This window comes from Dendropsophus ebraccatus, chromosome 4 (genome assembly GCF_027789765.1).
Source record: "Dendropsophus ebraccatus isolate aDenEbr1 chromosome 4, aDenEbr1.pat, whole genome shotgun sequence".
Taxonomy (NCBI): Eukaryota; Metazoa; Chordata; class Amphibia; order Anura; family Hylidae; genus Dendropsophus; species Dendropsophus ebraccatus.
In genome coordinates, this window is record NC_091457.1 from 141,389,187 (window position 1) to 141,406,418 (window position 17,232).

The 17,232-nt window shown below is 43.1% G+C and overlaps 1 protein-coding gene across 2 annotated transcripts; it reads right to left on the reverse strand.

Moving 5' to 3' along the window:
- Nucleotides 1–709: 709 nt before the first annotated feature.
- On the reverse strand, nucleotides 710–16,617 carry HMGXB4 (HMG-box containing 4). Of its 2 annotated transcripts, none has more exons than XM_069967224.1 (11): nucleotides 16,382–16,617; nucleotides 13,874–13,958; nucleotides 13,231–13,379; nucleotides 11,792–11,870; nucleotides 10,347–11,203; nucleotides 9,624–9,705; nucleotides 9,072–9,136; nucleotides 7,451–7,556; nucleotides 7,184–7,353; nucleotides 4,782–4,904; nucleotides 710–3,740 (listed from the first exon to the last, which is right to left on the reverse strand). In XM_069967224.1, the coding sequence occupies exons 2-11, from the start codon at nucleotides 13,896–13,898 to the stop codon at nucleotides 3,696–3,698; spliced, it is 1,701 nt and encodes a 566-aa protein (XP_069823325.1). In that variant the 5' UTR covers nucleotides 13,899–13,958; nucleotides 16,382–16,617; the 3' UTR covers nucleotides 710–3,695. The 2 variants fall into 2 exon arrangements, with proteins under 2 accessions (XP_069823325.1, XP_069823326.1); XM_069967225.1 differs by lacking the exon at nucleotides 16,382–16,617 and adding an exon at nucleotides 16,042–16,182.
- Nucleotides 16,618–17,232: the final 615 nt, after the last annotated feature.

Genomic DNA, 17,232 nt, shown 5'->3' on the forward strand with positions numbered 1-17,232 from the left:
CCCTCCTTCTCTTCCTACTTTGTGCTTGGAAGCAGGAGCTGCCGCCTTATGGCCCTTTTACACGGAGCGATCATTCGCCCAAATCGATCGTTTAACAATTTTAAAGTAACAATGTGTTTTTTATAACGATCAGCGTTTAGACAGAACGATAGATCGTTTAAAAAAATTGTTATTGCGATCGTTTTAAGATCGCTTAAGCCCATCTGACACACAGGGTAAATCGTTGAAAGGCTGTTTACATGAAGCGATCTGCAAATTTTTTGCGAGCGACCAACGACGATTTGAGAACTTGTTAAAAGATCAAAATGAACGATTTCTCGCTCGTCATTTGATAGTTTGCTGTGTTTACACAAGCCGATTATGGCTCAAATGCGATCGTTATCACAAAAATTCGAACGATAATCATTCCGTGTAAAAGCACCATTATTCAATCACTGGTCATAGTAGCGTCCTCTCTCACCCAGCACTCGCTATAAAAGCAAAAAGAAAATCAACTACTAACTAAAGGCAAACAGGATTAGGTAAGTATGGAGGGTTTTTTCCCCCTATTTCCCCTCACAACCCCCTCCCCCGCAGCATATTTGTTTTTTATTTTAGGAGTGTAATATTACTTCATTATTCTAGGACTAGATTTCCCCAACTACTCACTTGTATAATAAACTTCTTACAGGACACAAACAGCAATAACACAAAGCAAGATGAACCACTGTATAGTTTACCATTTATTTATAAAAATCACAAAAGAGACAATACAGCATAGACATAAAATGGAATCGGATACTTCCCCTGGCAGGTTAGTATTTCTGGATGGGATTTGGAATCTTACCTGACTGAAGCACAAACTTTTCTAAATAAAACAATAAAGCTGAAGAAAATAAGAAAAGGCATTGTAAACGTACGTCTGCATGATTCCAACAAAATATAAGTGGATATATAATACTTATTTCTGGACTTACTACTATGATCCCACAGAGTATTTCTGTGCTGCAATTCACGCAGGAAAAATATACAGTGTAAAGATATCCTAAAGGAATGTGGCGGCAAATTAACTTATCCCTTAAGGCCCTAGTACACGGAACGATTATCGGCCGTATTAGTCACGGACGATAATCGTCCTGTGTAATAGAACACAATGATCAGCCGACATGAACGATGTCGGCTGATCGTTGTAGTCCTTTGTCTTTCAATATATTGAAAGACAAACGACTCATATAGCAGCGATCTGCTGTCGTCACTCCGTGGAATTATCGGTTCGCTTGCTCCTCTCACTCACCCTGTGTAATAGGGGCTTTATTTAAAGGATAGGGAATAAGTGTGAGATGACGAGGGTCCAGATACTAATATATTCATAATGGCCTCCAGAATCCTTTGCTTTCAACTGATCAGTAAGTCGGCAAGTGCCACAAACCCATTCACTCTCTATGGAGCAGAGCATAGCGATCGGCTCTTTGCAGCAGCTCCATAGAGAATGAATAGGGCTATAGTGAATTTGCCAACCCACTACTCCATTCGTAACAAAGGACTCAGGGCACTGTTCAGGGGAGGAGAGGGCCCCATGACTAACAGTTACCCTTATAATTTAAGGCGGAATACTCCATTAAAGAAGCAAAAAATACACCTGACCCCACAAGTGAGTTTCCTATTGAAGAGCAAGCAGACATTTCCTTCCTTTTTTCTATGATGAAACCAATTTTCCACAGAAAGATTGCTCAGATCTCAGCAGAATACCCACACTAAAGGGCCTATTACATGGGTCGTTAAGAGGAGCAAACGAGCGCTCTCAGCGCTCGTTTGCTCCTCGTTCCCCGCTCGCTGCCGCCGCTATTCATCGCGGCTGCAGCGAGTGGGTGAGTGAGGGTCGGCGGGGAGGTCTGCCCGGGTAATCGCTGATCGTCCGGGCAGCCCATAGGATATAGCAGCGTCTGCTGCAGTTGCTCCTATTCAACGGAGCGACGGCAGCAGATCACTGCTATATCAGTAGCTTGTTTTTCAACATGTTGAAAAACAAGCGGCTGCAACGATCAGCCGACATGAACGATGTCGGCTGATCGTTGCACTCTATTCCACGGGACGATTATCGACCGTAGCGGCCGATATTCGTTCCGTGGAATAGGGCCTTAAGGCTATGTTCCCACAACGTAATAAAGATCGCAAAGGATCACATTCTCAGGTTGCCTCAGGTACATTAGTATATCAGCCCCACTAATATCTATGGGGGAGTATTGTGGGCATGCTGGGTGGTCTGAGCAGAGGTCACTGCAGGTATGAGGTGATAACTTATTGTGAATGGTGTGTGTGTGTGTGTGTATAAATGATGGTGATAATAAAATGACTTCTGAAAACAAAAGTGTCAAAAAGTGCATTTTGGTGATCAGTGTAAAAATGGAAAGATTTAGGGTTTTCTTTTTTGAGAAAAATACAAATAAATCAATTTTTTTTTTACATAAAAACTTGATGGAAAAAGGTCACTTTCCCTTTAAAATGAAGTATTTTATATTGAATATAAGTCTTACAGAATACAGTAAATGATAAAACAGTGTGAATCTACCACTGGGACCCCTACTGTTTGGTAGAAAGTGCCTCCCTTAACACCATGCTGAGGAGAAGTTTAGATGTCATGGCGGTTGAATTTGCATGTTGCTGCTCTATACTTCTCTATGGGAGTTACAGAATCAGCTGACTGAGGGTGCTCCTTGTGAGGGTGCTCCTTGAGGTTACCCCCTTTTAACCAAGCAGTGAAGGTCCCACCGCTTCTACTTATCCAATACTGTGGATAAGGTAAAAGAAAAAAAAAAAGTATTCCACTGCATTTTTGTTCACACAGCGATACTTCACATCACGCTATGTTCAAGGATTACAGCATTACAATCTAGAACATGATTATGTGCCAACTATATATCACAGGGGAGCTAATGTTTGTGCTTAATACTAAAGGTTATCCAGTATTAGAAAAACAGAGCTGCTTCCTTTCACAAACAGCGCTACTACTGTCCTGAGTTTGTATGCACCATTGCAGCTCAATTCTATAGAAGCAAATGGAATGGTTGTGATATCAGAAGTTTCTTTTCCACATCGCACCGCACATACCTCGGGAGAATGAATACTCACGTATGCAGCGTGTCTGGCCATCTGAGGACTATGATACATCAGCTCTGAGCCTTGTTGTAAGCTGCGTCATTAAAGAATAAAAGGAAAAATTGTCATATGTAAATACAGCGAGTGTTCGTTCGCCCGAGGTACGTGCAGTCAGATTAGGAAAGAAACTTGCTCAAGTGATGTCAGCGGGATGGTGAGATAACCATTTATTATACTCCATACCTATCTGTATTCAAATGGTTGTAATACCACACACAACCCGAGGACAGGTGTGGCGCTGTTTCTTAAAGAAAGCAGCTGTGTTTGTCTAATTCGGGATAACACCTTTAAAAAAAAAAAAAAAAAAAAAAAATTGTTGTGCAGTCCAACCACCCATCCTGTAATAAAATGACTATTGTTTCTCCATCGTATATGCAATGAGTTTATCATGGGGCTAAGCTGAGTATCTGGTCTCAAAACACTGCCGTTTACTTTAAAAATCACAATAAAACTATGAAGGGATATAAAATAGTTTACACATTGTATACATATAATACAGCATGTACAGTACATATATAAAACAGACATGGCTCCAGACGCTGCAGGTATCACTCCGGCCGTCACAAGCCGGGCATCACGTAGGCAATGTTATCCAACGTGTTAGACTGAAAAAAATAAAAGACAGAGAATGCACTTTAAGCATTATAAGCCAAACAATACCAAAGACAACAATAACCTATCTAAAAGGAATACAGGTGGTCCTCGACTTACGACGTTGATCCGTTCTTGCGCGGCGTCGTAAACCGAATTTCGACGTAAGTCGGATCATACATTCATACAGTACTGTACCATAATAACAGTACTGTGCTGTAAACACTTAGCCTATCCTAACACCTACTGTATGCTAACACAGTACCCTACATAAGTATCAATAAACACATAGGTACATCAGCAGAGTCTGGCTTAGGTTTGGGAGCCATAATGCAGGGCGTTATAGCAGCCAGGAGACTCGTTTTTCTCAGTCTGGAACCTGTCACTGTATAGTATAGTACAGTACTGTACTGTATTCTTCCGCCACTGCACGTACTCGACTTACGACGGAACCGCGTAGGTCGGAACAAGGCGTCGGAACAAAGCGTCGGAACCACGAAATGTCGTAACTCGAGACCGTCGTAACCCGAGGACCACCTGTAGTGTAAAACAGCACATCTCTATTGTATACATAGTCACCAAAAATCTTATCAAACTTATCTTTAAATATTGCCAATATACAAGTTAATAAGCCGGCACACAATTTTAATGCTGTGTAAGCTCGGCACCGCTCCGGGTTAATTTTTTTGCAGTATTAAAAAGGTTGGTCAGGTTATTCCAAGATTTAACGTCATCCTATATCTACAGTAGGGCATCTGACCTCTGTTCTCATGATTAGTGGGGGTCCCAGTGGTCAGACCACACTGATCAGCTGACGATAGAGGATGACTTTAAAAAAAGTCACTGTTGTTTTACATTTTTAAGTAAATTCAATAAGTCTTATTGAATGCAGATAATGGCATATTTGCCTAATAAACCCAGTTACAAAATCGCCTGTACTATTGATTTCTGGAAAAAAATAGAAAAAAAAAATGACCGTGACATTTTAATCTTGGAATAGCCCCTTAAACAGACCACTACGGTGAAATGGTAGAAGCTACACAGTTACTACTTACCATAACTTGCTTTGGGCAGCCATTTAGCTCAGGAACATGGCTGGTGAGGCAAACCAAGGGGCTCATAGCACACAGAATGGAATCTAACAGAACAGACAAGCTGCCAGACACTGCAACCATGCCCTAAAAAAAAGAGGTAATAGGCAAATAGAACATGTTGTTAGCTATATCTGTAAAGGCATCATCCTCCTTATCCGAAAATTGTTCAGGCAGTCAACATCCTTACAGACCACAGGTGCACACCTTCAGCCGTTGCAAAAGTACAATTCCCATCATGCCTGGACAACTAAAGCTTTAGCTTTATTGTAGTTTTGCAACAGTTGGAGGGCTATGAGTTTGCTCTGCTCCAGACCATAACAAAAAGGATATACAAACTCTACTATGCCATGCCTTGGCTGGGTTCTGGAGAGGCCTGTGTTGTGGGACCATACACTTCCCCTTTGGTCCTATGACAAGTGGTGTTAGCAAGCCAGCACCCATCACTGTACTGATGAAGGAAGGGCAACAACCTGAAACAGCTGCCTACACATAGGTAACATTCACTTTTTTGTCAAGATTTCATCTAGTCAATTACATTCCTGTTTATGTTCTAAGGCTGTTTAAAGCGTTACCGCCACTTTTATAAACTTTTGACATGTTGCAAAGACACCGGATACAGGAAAAGGTCCGACAGAATCTAGGTAAGTATTTCAAGGCATTATCCAGGTACAAACGGCACAAGCATGATAAAGACCACATTGGTCAAAATGTTGCATGCTTTTTGTATCTGGATATGCTAATAAAGCCTTTAAATACTTACCTGGAAACTGTCAGACCTTTTCCTGTATCTGATGTGACTGTGTCAGCTTCTAGGACTACTGACCAACTGGTTGGTATCCCCTGAGACACTCTGCTTTGTGGACTCGAGTCCCGAGACCCACTGCGATTATCAGTTATGACCAGGCCGGTCCAACTGAGAACCTAACTCCTGTAATCAGTTGGAGTGGGCGGACGGGGACTGGAGCGTGATCCTAAGCGCTTTCCTAGTTATAACTCAAAATCACAAAGGGTCTCACAACTGAGCACCTATGCAATTTAAACTTTTGCCATGTCTGGGAAACATCTCAAAAGTTTATAACATTGATCGACACGCAGCAGACCATCGCTGCCTTAATGGTGCATGTTGGCTGATCGTGGCCTTTTCACATATTCTTGTCCAGAAAAGCCGGTAATCAGCCATTTACTTCTATTTAAAAATCTCAAGTTTTCTCAAACTTACCAGCTGCTGTATGTCCTGCAGGATGTTGTGTATTCTTCCATGACACAGTGCTCTCTGCTGCCACCATGTCAGGAACTGTCCAGGGCAGGAGAGGTTTTCTATCAGGATTTGCTACTGCTCTGGACAGTTCCTGACATGGACAGAGGTGGCAGCAGAGAGCACTGTGTCAGACTGGAAAGAATACACCACTTCCTGCAGGACATACAGCTACTGATAAGTGGAAGACTTGAGATTTTTAAATAGAAGTGAATTACAAATCTATATAATTCTCTAAAACCAGTTGATTTGAGAGAAAAAGATTTTTGACAGAGTAACTCTTTAATGCTGCTGGGCTGTACATAAACATTGCTAACATAGTTATTTTTTTTTAGGGTAGGTTCACACGTACCGACTCGCAGTGTTAATAACGCTGCGAGTCGGCTAGGTCCTGGCAGATCACTTTCACTACATACACACAGCGGTCTGAACGACCGCTGCGTGTATGTAATTCTGCCGGCCGCTTAACCCCTTCTATTGCCGCCCGGCTCCCGCTCTGTATACATTACCTGTCCTTGCTGCACGGGTCACTGGGTACTGCTCTCCCGCCCGGCCAATCAGTGGCTGCGGCAGGGCAACACACTGATTGGCCGGGCAGGAGAGCAGTACGCCAGGACCCCGTGCAGCGAGGACAGGTAATGTATACAGAGCAGGAGCCGAGAGGCAACAGAAGGGGTTAAGCAGCCGGCAGAATTACATACACGCAGCGGTCGTTCAGACCGCTGCGTGTATGTAGTGAAAGTGATCTGCCAGGACCTAGCCGACTCGCAGCGTTAATCGGTACGTGTGAAGCTACCCTTAAACTATAATCTATGACAGATATAACCTATGATTCTGGGGTGGATTATTTCTGCTATTTATGGTGGTTATATGGTGCCATTTTTAAAAAGTCAGAAATAGGTATATAACCCACATTCCTGGCACTTTAGCATACATCTCCTGTCTGATGATGTTCTGTGCCATGCTGGTTCCAGATACATCAGCGTGTTTTAATATATGTGTTCACCCGACTGCCAGCAACAGGATTATACAAGGTCACAAGTTATCATCTGCATTGCATTACTATGCAGGATTTAGGAGATCTTCTACAACTTCTGCAGAGCATTACCTCAGTTTCTTGAAGCCTGTGTCCTATCAAGCTCAAAGACTCCCCCAAAAGCTGCAGGTGGGCTGCTACGTCAATGGGCTCAGTTTCAGGGACTTTAGCGGGAGAAGAGGAGAAGGATACAAGACTGCTGGGAGACTTTTTGTGTGGTGATGATAGCCCTGAGGAGGATCCTAAGGGAAGGAAAATACAACATGGAAGACACAGCCTATAACACGAACTATATCATAAAGCCAGAGTGCTGAGTCAGTAATGCAGCTGATCATATACCTTTAGACTTTGAAGAGGACTCTGAAGGACTGGCTTTCCGCTTCACAGTTGTGGCCTCGGCTTTGTTCTGTTTGTGCTGGAGATACTGAGCTTTCTGCTTCCACACCTGTAATCCAGAGTCATGTCAAAAACAGGGAAATAACCATTCAAACTCTTTGTTTCTGTTCTGTTTTCTTAATACACAAAAGAATCTAAAAAGTGATACAAACTGATGAAAGTCCATTCTATACTGTACAAATAAAGTTGTCTGAATGGATATTTTTAAAGTGCTAAAATGGTAGGTGGGATCATTTATTTTGGCCCTGCCCAGCCTGTGTAGTATCCTGCACCAATAGTTAAAGAGGCTCTGTCAGTAGGTATATGGTGTCCTATCTAAGGGAAGCATAAACTAGTGACAGAGAAAAATGAGCAAAATGATGTATCTACGTATCTATGTATCTACGTTTCTGAAAACAATAAATATCTATAGTACAAGAGATTTTAGGAAACCCATTAATAGGTTTTATTTAGCAAAGGTGTTTCCTTCTGTACTGAAAAAGCCATTTTCCTAGCTCCCCCCCCCTCACTTCAGAAGAAGCAGGATTTCTCTGTCAATTATGCTCTATGGAGAGGGGAGGGTCTGAGAGGAGTGAGTGAGCATGGAGCAGTCCTGCCCAGCACAATACCCTGTAATCTTCTCTCGGCAAGTTCCTAGATAAGCACTGACCTTTCTGACCCCTGAATCCAGCGTTTTAGGTGCCCAGACAGTCTACAAACAGCTGACCTTCATGTCACCTCTTCCTGCTCACTCATCTCCCTCGGCCCCTCCCCCCTCCATAGGATATAATGGACACAGCATAAACAGTCTTCACTGGCTTCTCCATAATGAAGATGGATTTGCCTGATAATGAACAGATAAGTAGTGAGGGGGGAGGCTGGGAAATTGCTTTTTGAGTACAGGAAGAGGCTTTTTTTGTCTAATAAAACCTATTATAGAGTTTCTTAAAATCGCTTATACTACTGATTTCTGTAAAAACAAATATATATGTATATATGACAGTTACACTTTAACATTGTTCTGTGCAGCTGATATCCTCCTGAATTTTGAACACTGCACACTAGTCCTCTCCATTATGTGTGTGTGCTCAATAGTCCTTGCCATTTATAAGCACCAGCAAACACTGCTCATCAGCCGCTGGCTGGCAGTTGTCTAGCTATACTGTGTATATAAACTGTGTATAGGCAGACAGCTGTCAATCAGCAGCCAGAGGGAGTGGTGCGACAAGAAGTCCATTCTCACTAGTTGATGCTTCCCTCATTTAAGGCAGCATACACCCAGTGACAGATCCCCCTTATGTGGGAATGCACAGTATCATCACTAAATCCTTCTGCCAGACTGTGCAACAGTATACAATGGGCAAAATATTGTTTGAATACCAAAATGTTTGAGAACCAAGGTACAACTCTTCTTGGAATGTGAAAACAGGATTTTCTGATAATATTTTTATACATGGTTTATGCAGCACAAATGTATAAAGACTAAGTACACATTAAAGGGGTATTTCCATGCCCTATAGCACTAGCATACTGCTGAGGTACTGTTGGTGTGGGTTCACACAATCACTATGTGAAATGGACTTACAAGCTTGTCCTTCTCTGGTAGTTGTTTCCACACTTCAGCCAATTTCTTACTAAGTTCCCCAAAATCTAAAAAAAAAGCAGAAAAAAAACATTCCACATAAGTTTTGGCTGCCATTATCTCCAAGCTTAGAAGAGTACAAAGTTGTCTGCTATTGAATCCACCCCATGAATGCCAATATGGCCAACTCAATAGAAGAGCATGTGAATAGCTACACTGGAACTTCAGATGGCCAACGTGTATTGGGGTTATTGGGCCATACAGCTAAGAGTAAGGAGATACTTAAAGGGGTTTCACAGGATTAGGGAAAAAAAAATACAGCTGCCTTCTTCCAAACACAGCGCCACATCTGCAGGCTCCATTCACCACATCAATGGAACTGGGCAGCAATACCACACAATCCAAGGACAAGAGTGGCACTGTCTCCCCTAGAATGCCCTTTTCCAGCACCGATAATCACAGACCAGGTAAAACCACCAATGTTTAATATAGGAGCAGGATTGTATGACAGCTCAGTACACGAGTCGTATTAATATGATTTTGTGCCCCTCTTACCAATTCCCGGATGTTCTGCTATGATGCTGCCTCTGTATTCTTTAGAAAAAACTTGATATGCAGACATATTTTTCTTCTTAGGCTGCGTACACACACATAAGAAATATAAAGCACATCTGTGTTACATATCACAGCACAAAAGTAATAGTACCTTGTTGACTTTCATCTATCTATTAAGCGACATTGCACTCTACTCCGCGGCCAGCAGGGACATCGGACCCGTTCGGTTCATAGACTCTAATAAAGTAAATGAGTCAGATTTGATTGACAGCTGAATTGCTGAAGCAAACTCCCCTCAGCTGTATTTTGGGATTGAAGGAAGTCTCCAGAGTGAGACCCGATGTGATCAGTAACTGCAAATAACGCTTTAATGTTTAATATGCATAGACACAGCGGTATCTGCACCTTAGATTTGACATGAAAACTGATGAAATCCTTAATCTATATTTTATGATTTATGTACAAGTCTATGGAGTCTTGGCATCTCAGAACCCAATAGTAAAGCAAAAATCACAAATTTTTACCAGGATCCCCATGACAATATAATGAGGGGTCTACATTGGACGGATATGGCTTTGGCTTCCCAGGCATGATGGGAATTGTAGTTTTGCAACAGCTGGAGGGGCAAAGGTTTGATACATGTGGGATAGACTGTGCTGACCTATTCTAGCGTATCCTAGAATGAGTTATACTTCCATTATCTTTACTATTTGGTTTTCTTACCTTTTCTGCTTCCTCTTTCTTCTTTTTCTTCTCCGATGTTCCCTCAAGATGAGAGACAGCCATGGCCGCTGTCAGTGGTGGTGCTGCTGTTGGTGTTGGTTGTGTGGGCAACTGGGTTAACTGTGGGATTGGAGGTGGAGACGCTGCAGCTATAGACGACTGTGGGGAAGAAAGCAAAGTGGTTGAAACTGATGTCGGGCTGCTTTCCAGCCCATGCTCTCTCTTGCTTTTACTATGTTTCTTGTGTCGTTCCTCTTTGTGTTTGTCCTTTTTCTTTTTGCTCTTTTTTGATTTCTTTTTCTTCTTCATCTCCCGAAATGTATCATCGATCACCAACTCTCCAGCCTCTAAGTCCCCGCCGGACGACGAGGCAGAATCTGGCGTTCCACAGGGCCGATGTGCATGGCTTTCTTTACGGTGTTTCTTATGACTGCTCTTCTCCGCTTCGTCCTTGGAGGATTTCTTGCCGCTCTTCTTGGGAGACGTGGTGTTGCTGAGAACAGGACTTTCTTGTGGTGGGAATGGGTGCTCGCTCGTTTTCTCCTTGGGAGAAAGAATAAGTTTCATCCTCAACCCCTCTGGTTCCCGAAGCGTTAGAGGTTTAGGTCTTTTAGATTTGTGGGAGAGGTCCTCTGGGAGGTCTTCTTTTTTCCGATGCTCTTTACGGGGCATTTGTACAGGGGACTGGAAATTAAGGGGTCCTGCCAGTATCTTCTCTGGTTTCTTAGAGGAAGATTTGCTTGAAGAAATTAATGGAGAGGAAATGGAATTAAGTAAGTCCATGGCTGTGTCTGAGGAAGGAGGTGAAGAGCTGGAAAGAAGTTTCTTTTTCTTCTTCATATCTGATGAAGATAATTCTAAAGTATATAGAGGGAGAGATATTACTAGTCTGTCCTAGACAAAAGTAAAGAAAATCTGTTAGCGGCAATTCATGTTCTAAACTGCTGACAGTGTTAGGACAAGAAGACACATGGTACCTTTACTATATCTATCTGTGCTTCCAAAAAATTCTTTATTTCTCCGCTGTCATGTGTCAAAGAAGCGTTACCCAAGCTCCTGAAATGCTAAGCTGACACTTTGCACAGGAAAAATAAAGCATTCTGAAGCACAGACAGATATATGAAAGGGACCTGGTGTTTCCTTGTCATAACAGAAATCTAACAGTGTCAGCCATTTGAAATGTTAATTGTAGCTGACAGGTTCCTTTTAAAGGGGTTATCCAGCGCTACAAAAACATGGCTACTTTTCCCCCTCTCTTGTCTCCAGTTCAGGTGTAATTTGCAATTAAGCTCCACTTACTTCAGTGGAACTGAGTTCCAAACCCCACCCAAACTGGAGACAAGAGAGGGGGAAAAATAGCCATGTTTTTGTAGCGCTGGATAACCCCTTTAAGAAAGAATGTGAAAAATACTCAAAACGAGGCCATCGTGTATGGGTAACTATACCTGGGTAATAAGCATCATCTGAAGAATGCTTCTTTTTTTTCTTATGTGACTCAGAGCCCACAGCCATTATGTCTGTGTCCTAAAACCAGAATAGCAGATGTCATGTTATAGAAAACCTATCAACCATAAAAAACTACCGTCCTTTGAACAATAAAGAAAAAAAAGAAAAAAAATTAAAGGTGAGAGATCTCGGGCGGTCCGTTAAAACAATCGGGACCCCCTCAGTCACACTGCAGGAGTCCTGATCGGTAAGGGGGACTGCCCCTATCACATACACGTGGTCGCGCCGCGATAGCAGCGTTTAAAGGGTAATGACACGCTGCAGCCTGTCATTAATGGTGAGGGCCTGGCTGCTAACTGCAGCCGGCCTCCACCTCCTATAAAGCACGCTCCGCTCCTGAGCCTGCTTCATAGCCCAGGACGTACCGGTACGCCCAGGGTCGTCTGGGAACAGTGACTATTGGTGTACCAATAGTCGTCTAGGGGTTTAAGTCAATCTCCACCTGGAAGGCACATTGGGGGTTACCCAGAATTTGCATCAGAAATGCACATAAAATTGTTCACATGAAAAATACTGCCAACAGGATACCGACACGGGGATGCCAATTCCGTGGTATTTTTTTTTTTTCAACCGCGTACCAGTTCACACGCACAGCGCCATTCTATTACCAAGCTGTGGTCTGGCCTGAAACACTGGAGGCAGGCCTGCACCCAGTGGAAGGAAACCCCTTCCCCTCTATGACGAGGCTCCATTGAATCTCATGGAGCCATGTCAGAGGGGAGGGTTTTTTTCCCATTGGGGGTGGGCCTTCCCAGGGTGGTGCGCAGTAATAGACAAGGCCGTGTATGGGAATCAGGCTGCGGTTAAAAAAATTGCTGTGGCATCGGCATCCTCATGTCGGCATGGGTCTATTTATGGTGAAAACAGAAAAGCGATGTACCACTAATACATTTACTTTAAGAAAAAGTAAAAAAAAAAAGAGTTAGGACTGCTGCAAAAAAATGTTTTACCTATCTTTAGGGTGCGTTCACACCTATAGGATCCGCAGCAGATCTGCAGCAGATTTGATGCTGTGTTCAGTCATTTAAATGAAATCTGATGCGGATCCGATAAGTGCCCGATAAGTGAACGTACCCTAAAAGGGAAACTGACAGCACAGACATGCATATATTTCTGCTGCCAGTTTCCCATTGCTGATCACACAGGTAGTGTATACTTTTATGCTGCTCTGTGATCCGGCCTGCTCCTAAAAAATCATCTTTATCCAGGGCTGACAGCGTCAGAGATTTAATGATTGACAGTTAGAGGCGGCAGCCAGAAGATATAGTATCAGCTGGACTGCAGGGCGGGCAGAGGCTGTGTAGGGTGGGCGCAGACATTATTTTAAATGTTTTGATACACCTTTACATAAAAGAAATTAAACAGTAAACTTTCTCACCTTTGATCTCTTTTTTGAAGATTTGCGGACTTGCTCTGCAATCTCCTCTTCCTCACGCAGTAGGTCTTTATAGGAACGCTTTTTCTCACGCTGGCTTCTACCAGCAGCCAAACTCACATCATCCATCCCACGGTCTATATCGAAACTTTCTGATAGGCAAATAAAATAATGATCACAAACATGAAAACAAAGTGCCAGTGATTCAAATATAAGTGTGTGTACGTTAGCCATGTGCTAGGACTTTACTATGCAGTTCTCTGCACAACTCAAGAGCGCCCCCTACGCAGCAGAAAACCTACAGTACTACAACATGCAGTATGCACTTGTGATCCTGGCAGCAAAAAAAAAAAAAAAAAGGCAGGTCCTAAAACAGACCTGCAGTTGCGGCGCGGATAACTATTTTCAACAGAGAGGTCTGTGAATTGTGGACCACTATGGATGCACATCTGTAGTACGGTCTGCTATAACAGGCCGCACTACGGATATGTAAGTAATTTAAAGGGAACCCGTCACAATGAAAATGCTACCTAAGCTATTGCCATCATGTTATAGAGAAGGAGCTGAGTGGATTGATATATATCTTTATGGGAAAAGATTCAGTATAACCTGTCATTTATTGACAGACACACTGATCGGCCATTACCTCTGCTGTCACTGTACGCCATCATCCAGTCTTTTCATCACGTAAACAACGACAAGTGTCTGAGGGAAATAATACTGCTCAGAACCTGCAGAAGATGAGATTAAGTGTGAAACAAGGTGTGAACACAGTCAGAGCTGACCTATATGTGATATACAGAACCTGTCTAATCTCTATGCAGCTCTGAGACAAATAACTGTGGACAGTGACCTACAGCGATTGACAAGACTGGATCTCCTGGCACCCCACCATACAGGCCTGAACCTCCTCGTCCCCCACTCACCAGGCACATCCTGTGCACACATTATCTATTGTATTGTATGTAATTGTCACTAATAAATTATGATTTACATTAATACCTTTAGATGGAATCCCCACTGACCTCTAGGCTGCAGCACTCCAGTCACTCTATAATGACTGTCAAACACTGAACTCAGCAAAGTTCTGCGGCACCATAAGGAATGAATAGAACGCTAGTTACATACACCTAGTGCTCTCCATTCATTCGAAGGAAAATTAAAGGTCCTCATGACAGGTCAGAACGCTGATCAGATTTTTATTCCTAACTCTGTGAATAGGGGATAACCCAGGATTTTTTTTCCCAACCTTAATGGTGCGTTCACACCTACAGGATCTGTAGCTGATTTTCTGCAGCAGATTTCATTTAAATAACTGAACACAGCATCAAATCTGCTGCAGATCCTGTAGGTGTGAACGCACCATAAAGGAGTATTCCAAATTAAAATAACATCCCCAGGACTGGGAACTCCAGATCATGGGGTCTGACAACTGTGATCTCCAAAATGGGCCCCAGGTCTAAGGGCCCTATTACACGGGACGATTATCGTGTGAAAAATCGTTATATCATTAGAATTTAAACGATAATCATTCTGTGTAATTGCAGGCAACAATCGAAAAATTGTTCGTATGTCGTTGATTTAGATCTGAATCTAGTTCCGCATTTGTTCACTAAGGGTCCATTTACACAGAAAGATTATCTGACAGATTATCTGCCAAAGATTTGAAGCCAAAGCCAGGAATGGATGTGAAAAGAGCAAAAATCTCAGGCTTTCATTTATAACCTGATCTCTGTTCATAGTCTGTTTCTGACTTTGGCTTCAAATCTTTGGCAGATAATCTGTGTAAATGGACCCTAACCGTTCAGTGTAATTGCACATTGTTCATTGTTTTTCTGGGATCAGAAGGAATAAACGATCATAGTAACGATTGTAACTAACGACCATCATTCTGTGTGATATAGGGAACGACTTCAGGTTAACGATAATCTCGTTTGTGATCGTTTATCGTTAAAAATCGCTCTGTGTAATAGGACCCTTAGCTATGGGCAGAGTGCTGTATGTTTATAATGTCTATAGACAATGGCAGCTCCCATGGAGAATAAACCGAACGTCTGCTCCATTCATTTAGAGAACATTTCCCCCTGCAGTCGGACCCCCACCGATCAGCCAGTTATAGTCTATAATGTGGCTGGGGTATAACTCTGGATGATGAGAATACCAGGACTGCTTTATGATGAGTTGTATATTTTTAACGCTCACATTCAACCCAATAGTACTATTAGTTAAAATGGTAGTGCATCAAAATGTTTTTCTTTCAAATCATCTGGTGCCAGAAAGTGCCAAAGATTTGTAATTTACTTCTATTAAAAAATCTCAAGTCTTCCAGTACTTATCAGCTGCTGTATGTCCTGCAGGAAGTGTTGTGGTGTATTCTTTCCAGTCTGAAGAGCAGGAGAGGTTTTCTATGGGGATTTGCTCCTGCTCTGCACAGTTCCTGACATAGACAGAGATGGCAGCAGAAAGCACTGGGTCACACTGGAAAGAATACACCACTTTCTGCAGGACATACAGCAGCTGATAAGTACTGGAAGACGTGAGATATTTTTTTCATAGAAGTAAATTACAAGTCTGTATAACTTACTGGCACCGGTTGATTTCAAAGGGAAAAAAATGGTGAATAACCCCTTTAACCATCTGAATCTACTGATATCAATGGTAATTATGTTTCCACTTCTACACATCCATTGTTATATGGGGGGGGGGGAGGGGGTTCAATCTACTAAATAGCGCCATATTACCAATGGGATACATATAATAATTATTTTTTATCGTCATAAAAGAATGTTAAAACCATGAACGGTGCAGAGTTACCCCATTTACTGCAATAGGAAATAATAACTGATTTAACAGAAATATGTTGAGGTATAATACGCGTCATAATGCAGGTATACACGTAGCCTGATATATAGGTGAATATTAGAAGTGACGCTAGGCGGTCTATGGCTGTGTTCACACTGGGGGAGATAATTAGCACAGTCTGGGAGGAGAGCTGGCTGTTTCACACGACGACCAATCAGAGCTCAGCTTTTGTTTCTTGCCCTGCTGTGAAAAATGAAAGCTGCGCTCTGATTGGTTGCTATGGGCACCGCTCAGAGCTCCTACTGCCGCCTCTGGTCAACGGAGCCAGTCACTAGCAGAGCCCGGTGGGTACCTGATAGGCGGCTCTCACATCCGCGCTCCGTACAGTCCGCTCAGCCTCACAGCCCGGCTACACAGGGGCGGCACACATCCCCGGGCTCCGGTCTGTCACTCCCACCTCAGCACTCTATCCGCCGGCTTCATTCCGCTCGGATTCTCCGGCTTCCCGCCATCATGGAGGAGACAAACCTAGCCAGGGACGTAGCAGCGTCACGACGCTGCCTTCCAACAACGGGTAAACACACCGGCCTCCGATTGGTCAGCGTGACTACAGCGAGCCCTGTGATTGGTCAGCCTTACTACAGCGAGCCTTCTGATTGGACGGCTGCAAATGTTTATCTCCCGCCCTGTGTGTAAACAGGGAAGACAAAAGACTCCCGAGTGTCAGCGAAGAAGAAAGCCGCTCACCGGCGCACAGTGTGAACGGGGAGAGTGCGGCTACCTGGCATGGGAATAGACGGCGCTCTCCGTGTTTCGTGCATATTAGGGCAGTGGTAGCCAATCTGTGACCTTACCTACTGAGACCTCTAGTGATATACCTACCTACTGAGACCTCTAGTGATATACCTACCTACTGACACCTCTAGTGATATACCTACCTACTGACACCTCTAGTGATATACCTACCTACTGACACCTCTAGTGATATACCTACCTACTGACACCTCTAGTGATATACCTTCCTACTAAGACCTCTAGTGATATCCCTACCTACTGAGATCTCTAGTGATATACCTACCTACTGACACCTCTAGTGATATACCTACCTACTGACACCTCTAGTGATATACCTACCTACTGAGACCTCTAGTGATATACCTACCTACTGACACCTCTAGTGATATACCTACCTACTGACACCTC

Bases quoted from the DNA above. Each gene is read 5' to 3' on its own strand.
- HMGXB4 (XM_069967224.1), bottom strand. From the start codon at position 13,898: ATGATGGCGTACAGTGACAGCAGAG. The intron at 13,380-13,873 runs GTAATGGCCGAT...TTTGCCTATCAG, and splicing joins GGCGTACAGTGACAGCAGAG to AAAGTTTCGATATAGACCGT. The intron at 7,354-7,450 runs GTATATGATCAG...TCCTTCCCTTAG, and splicing joins GTCCTCTTCAAAGTCTAAAG to GATCCTCCTCAGGGCTATCA.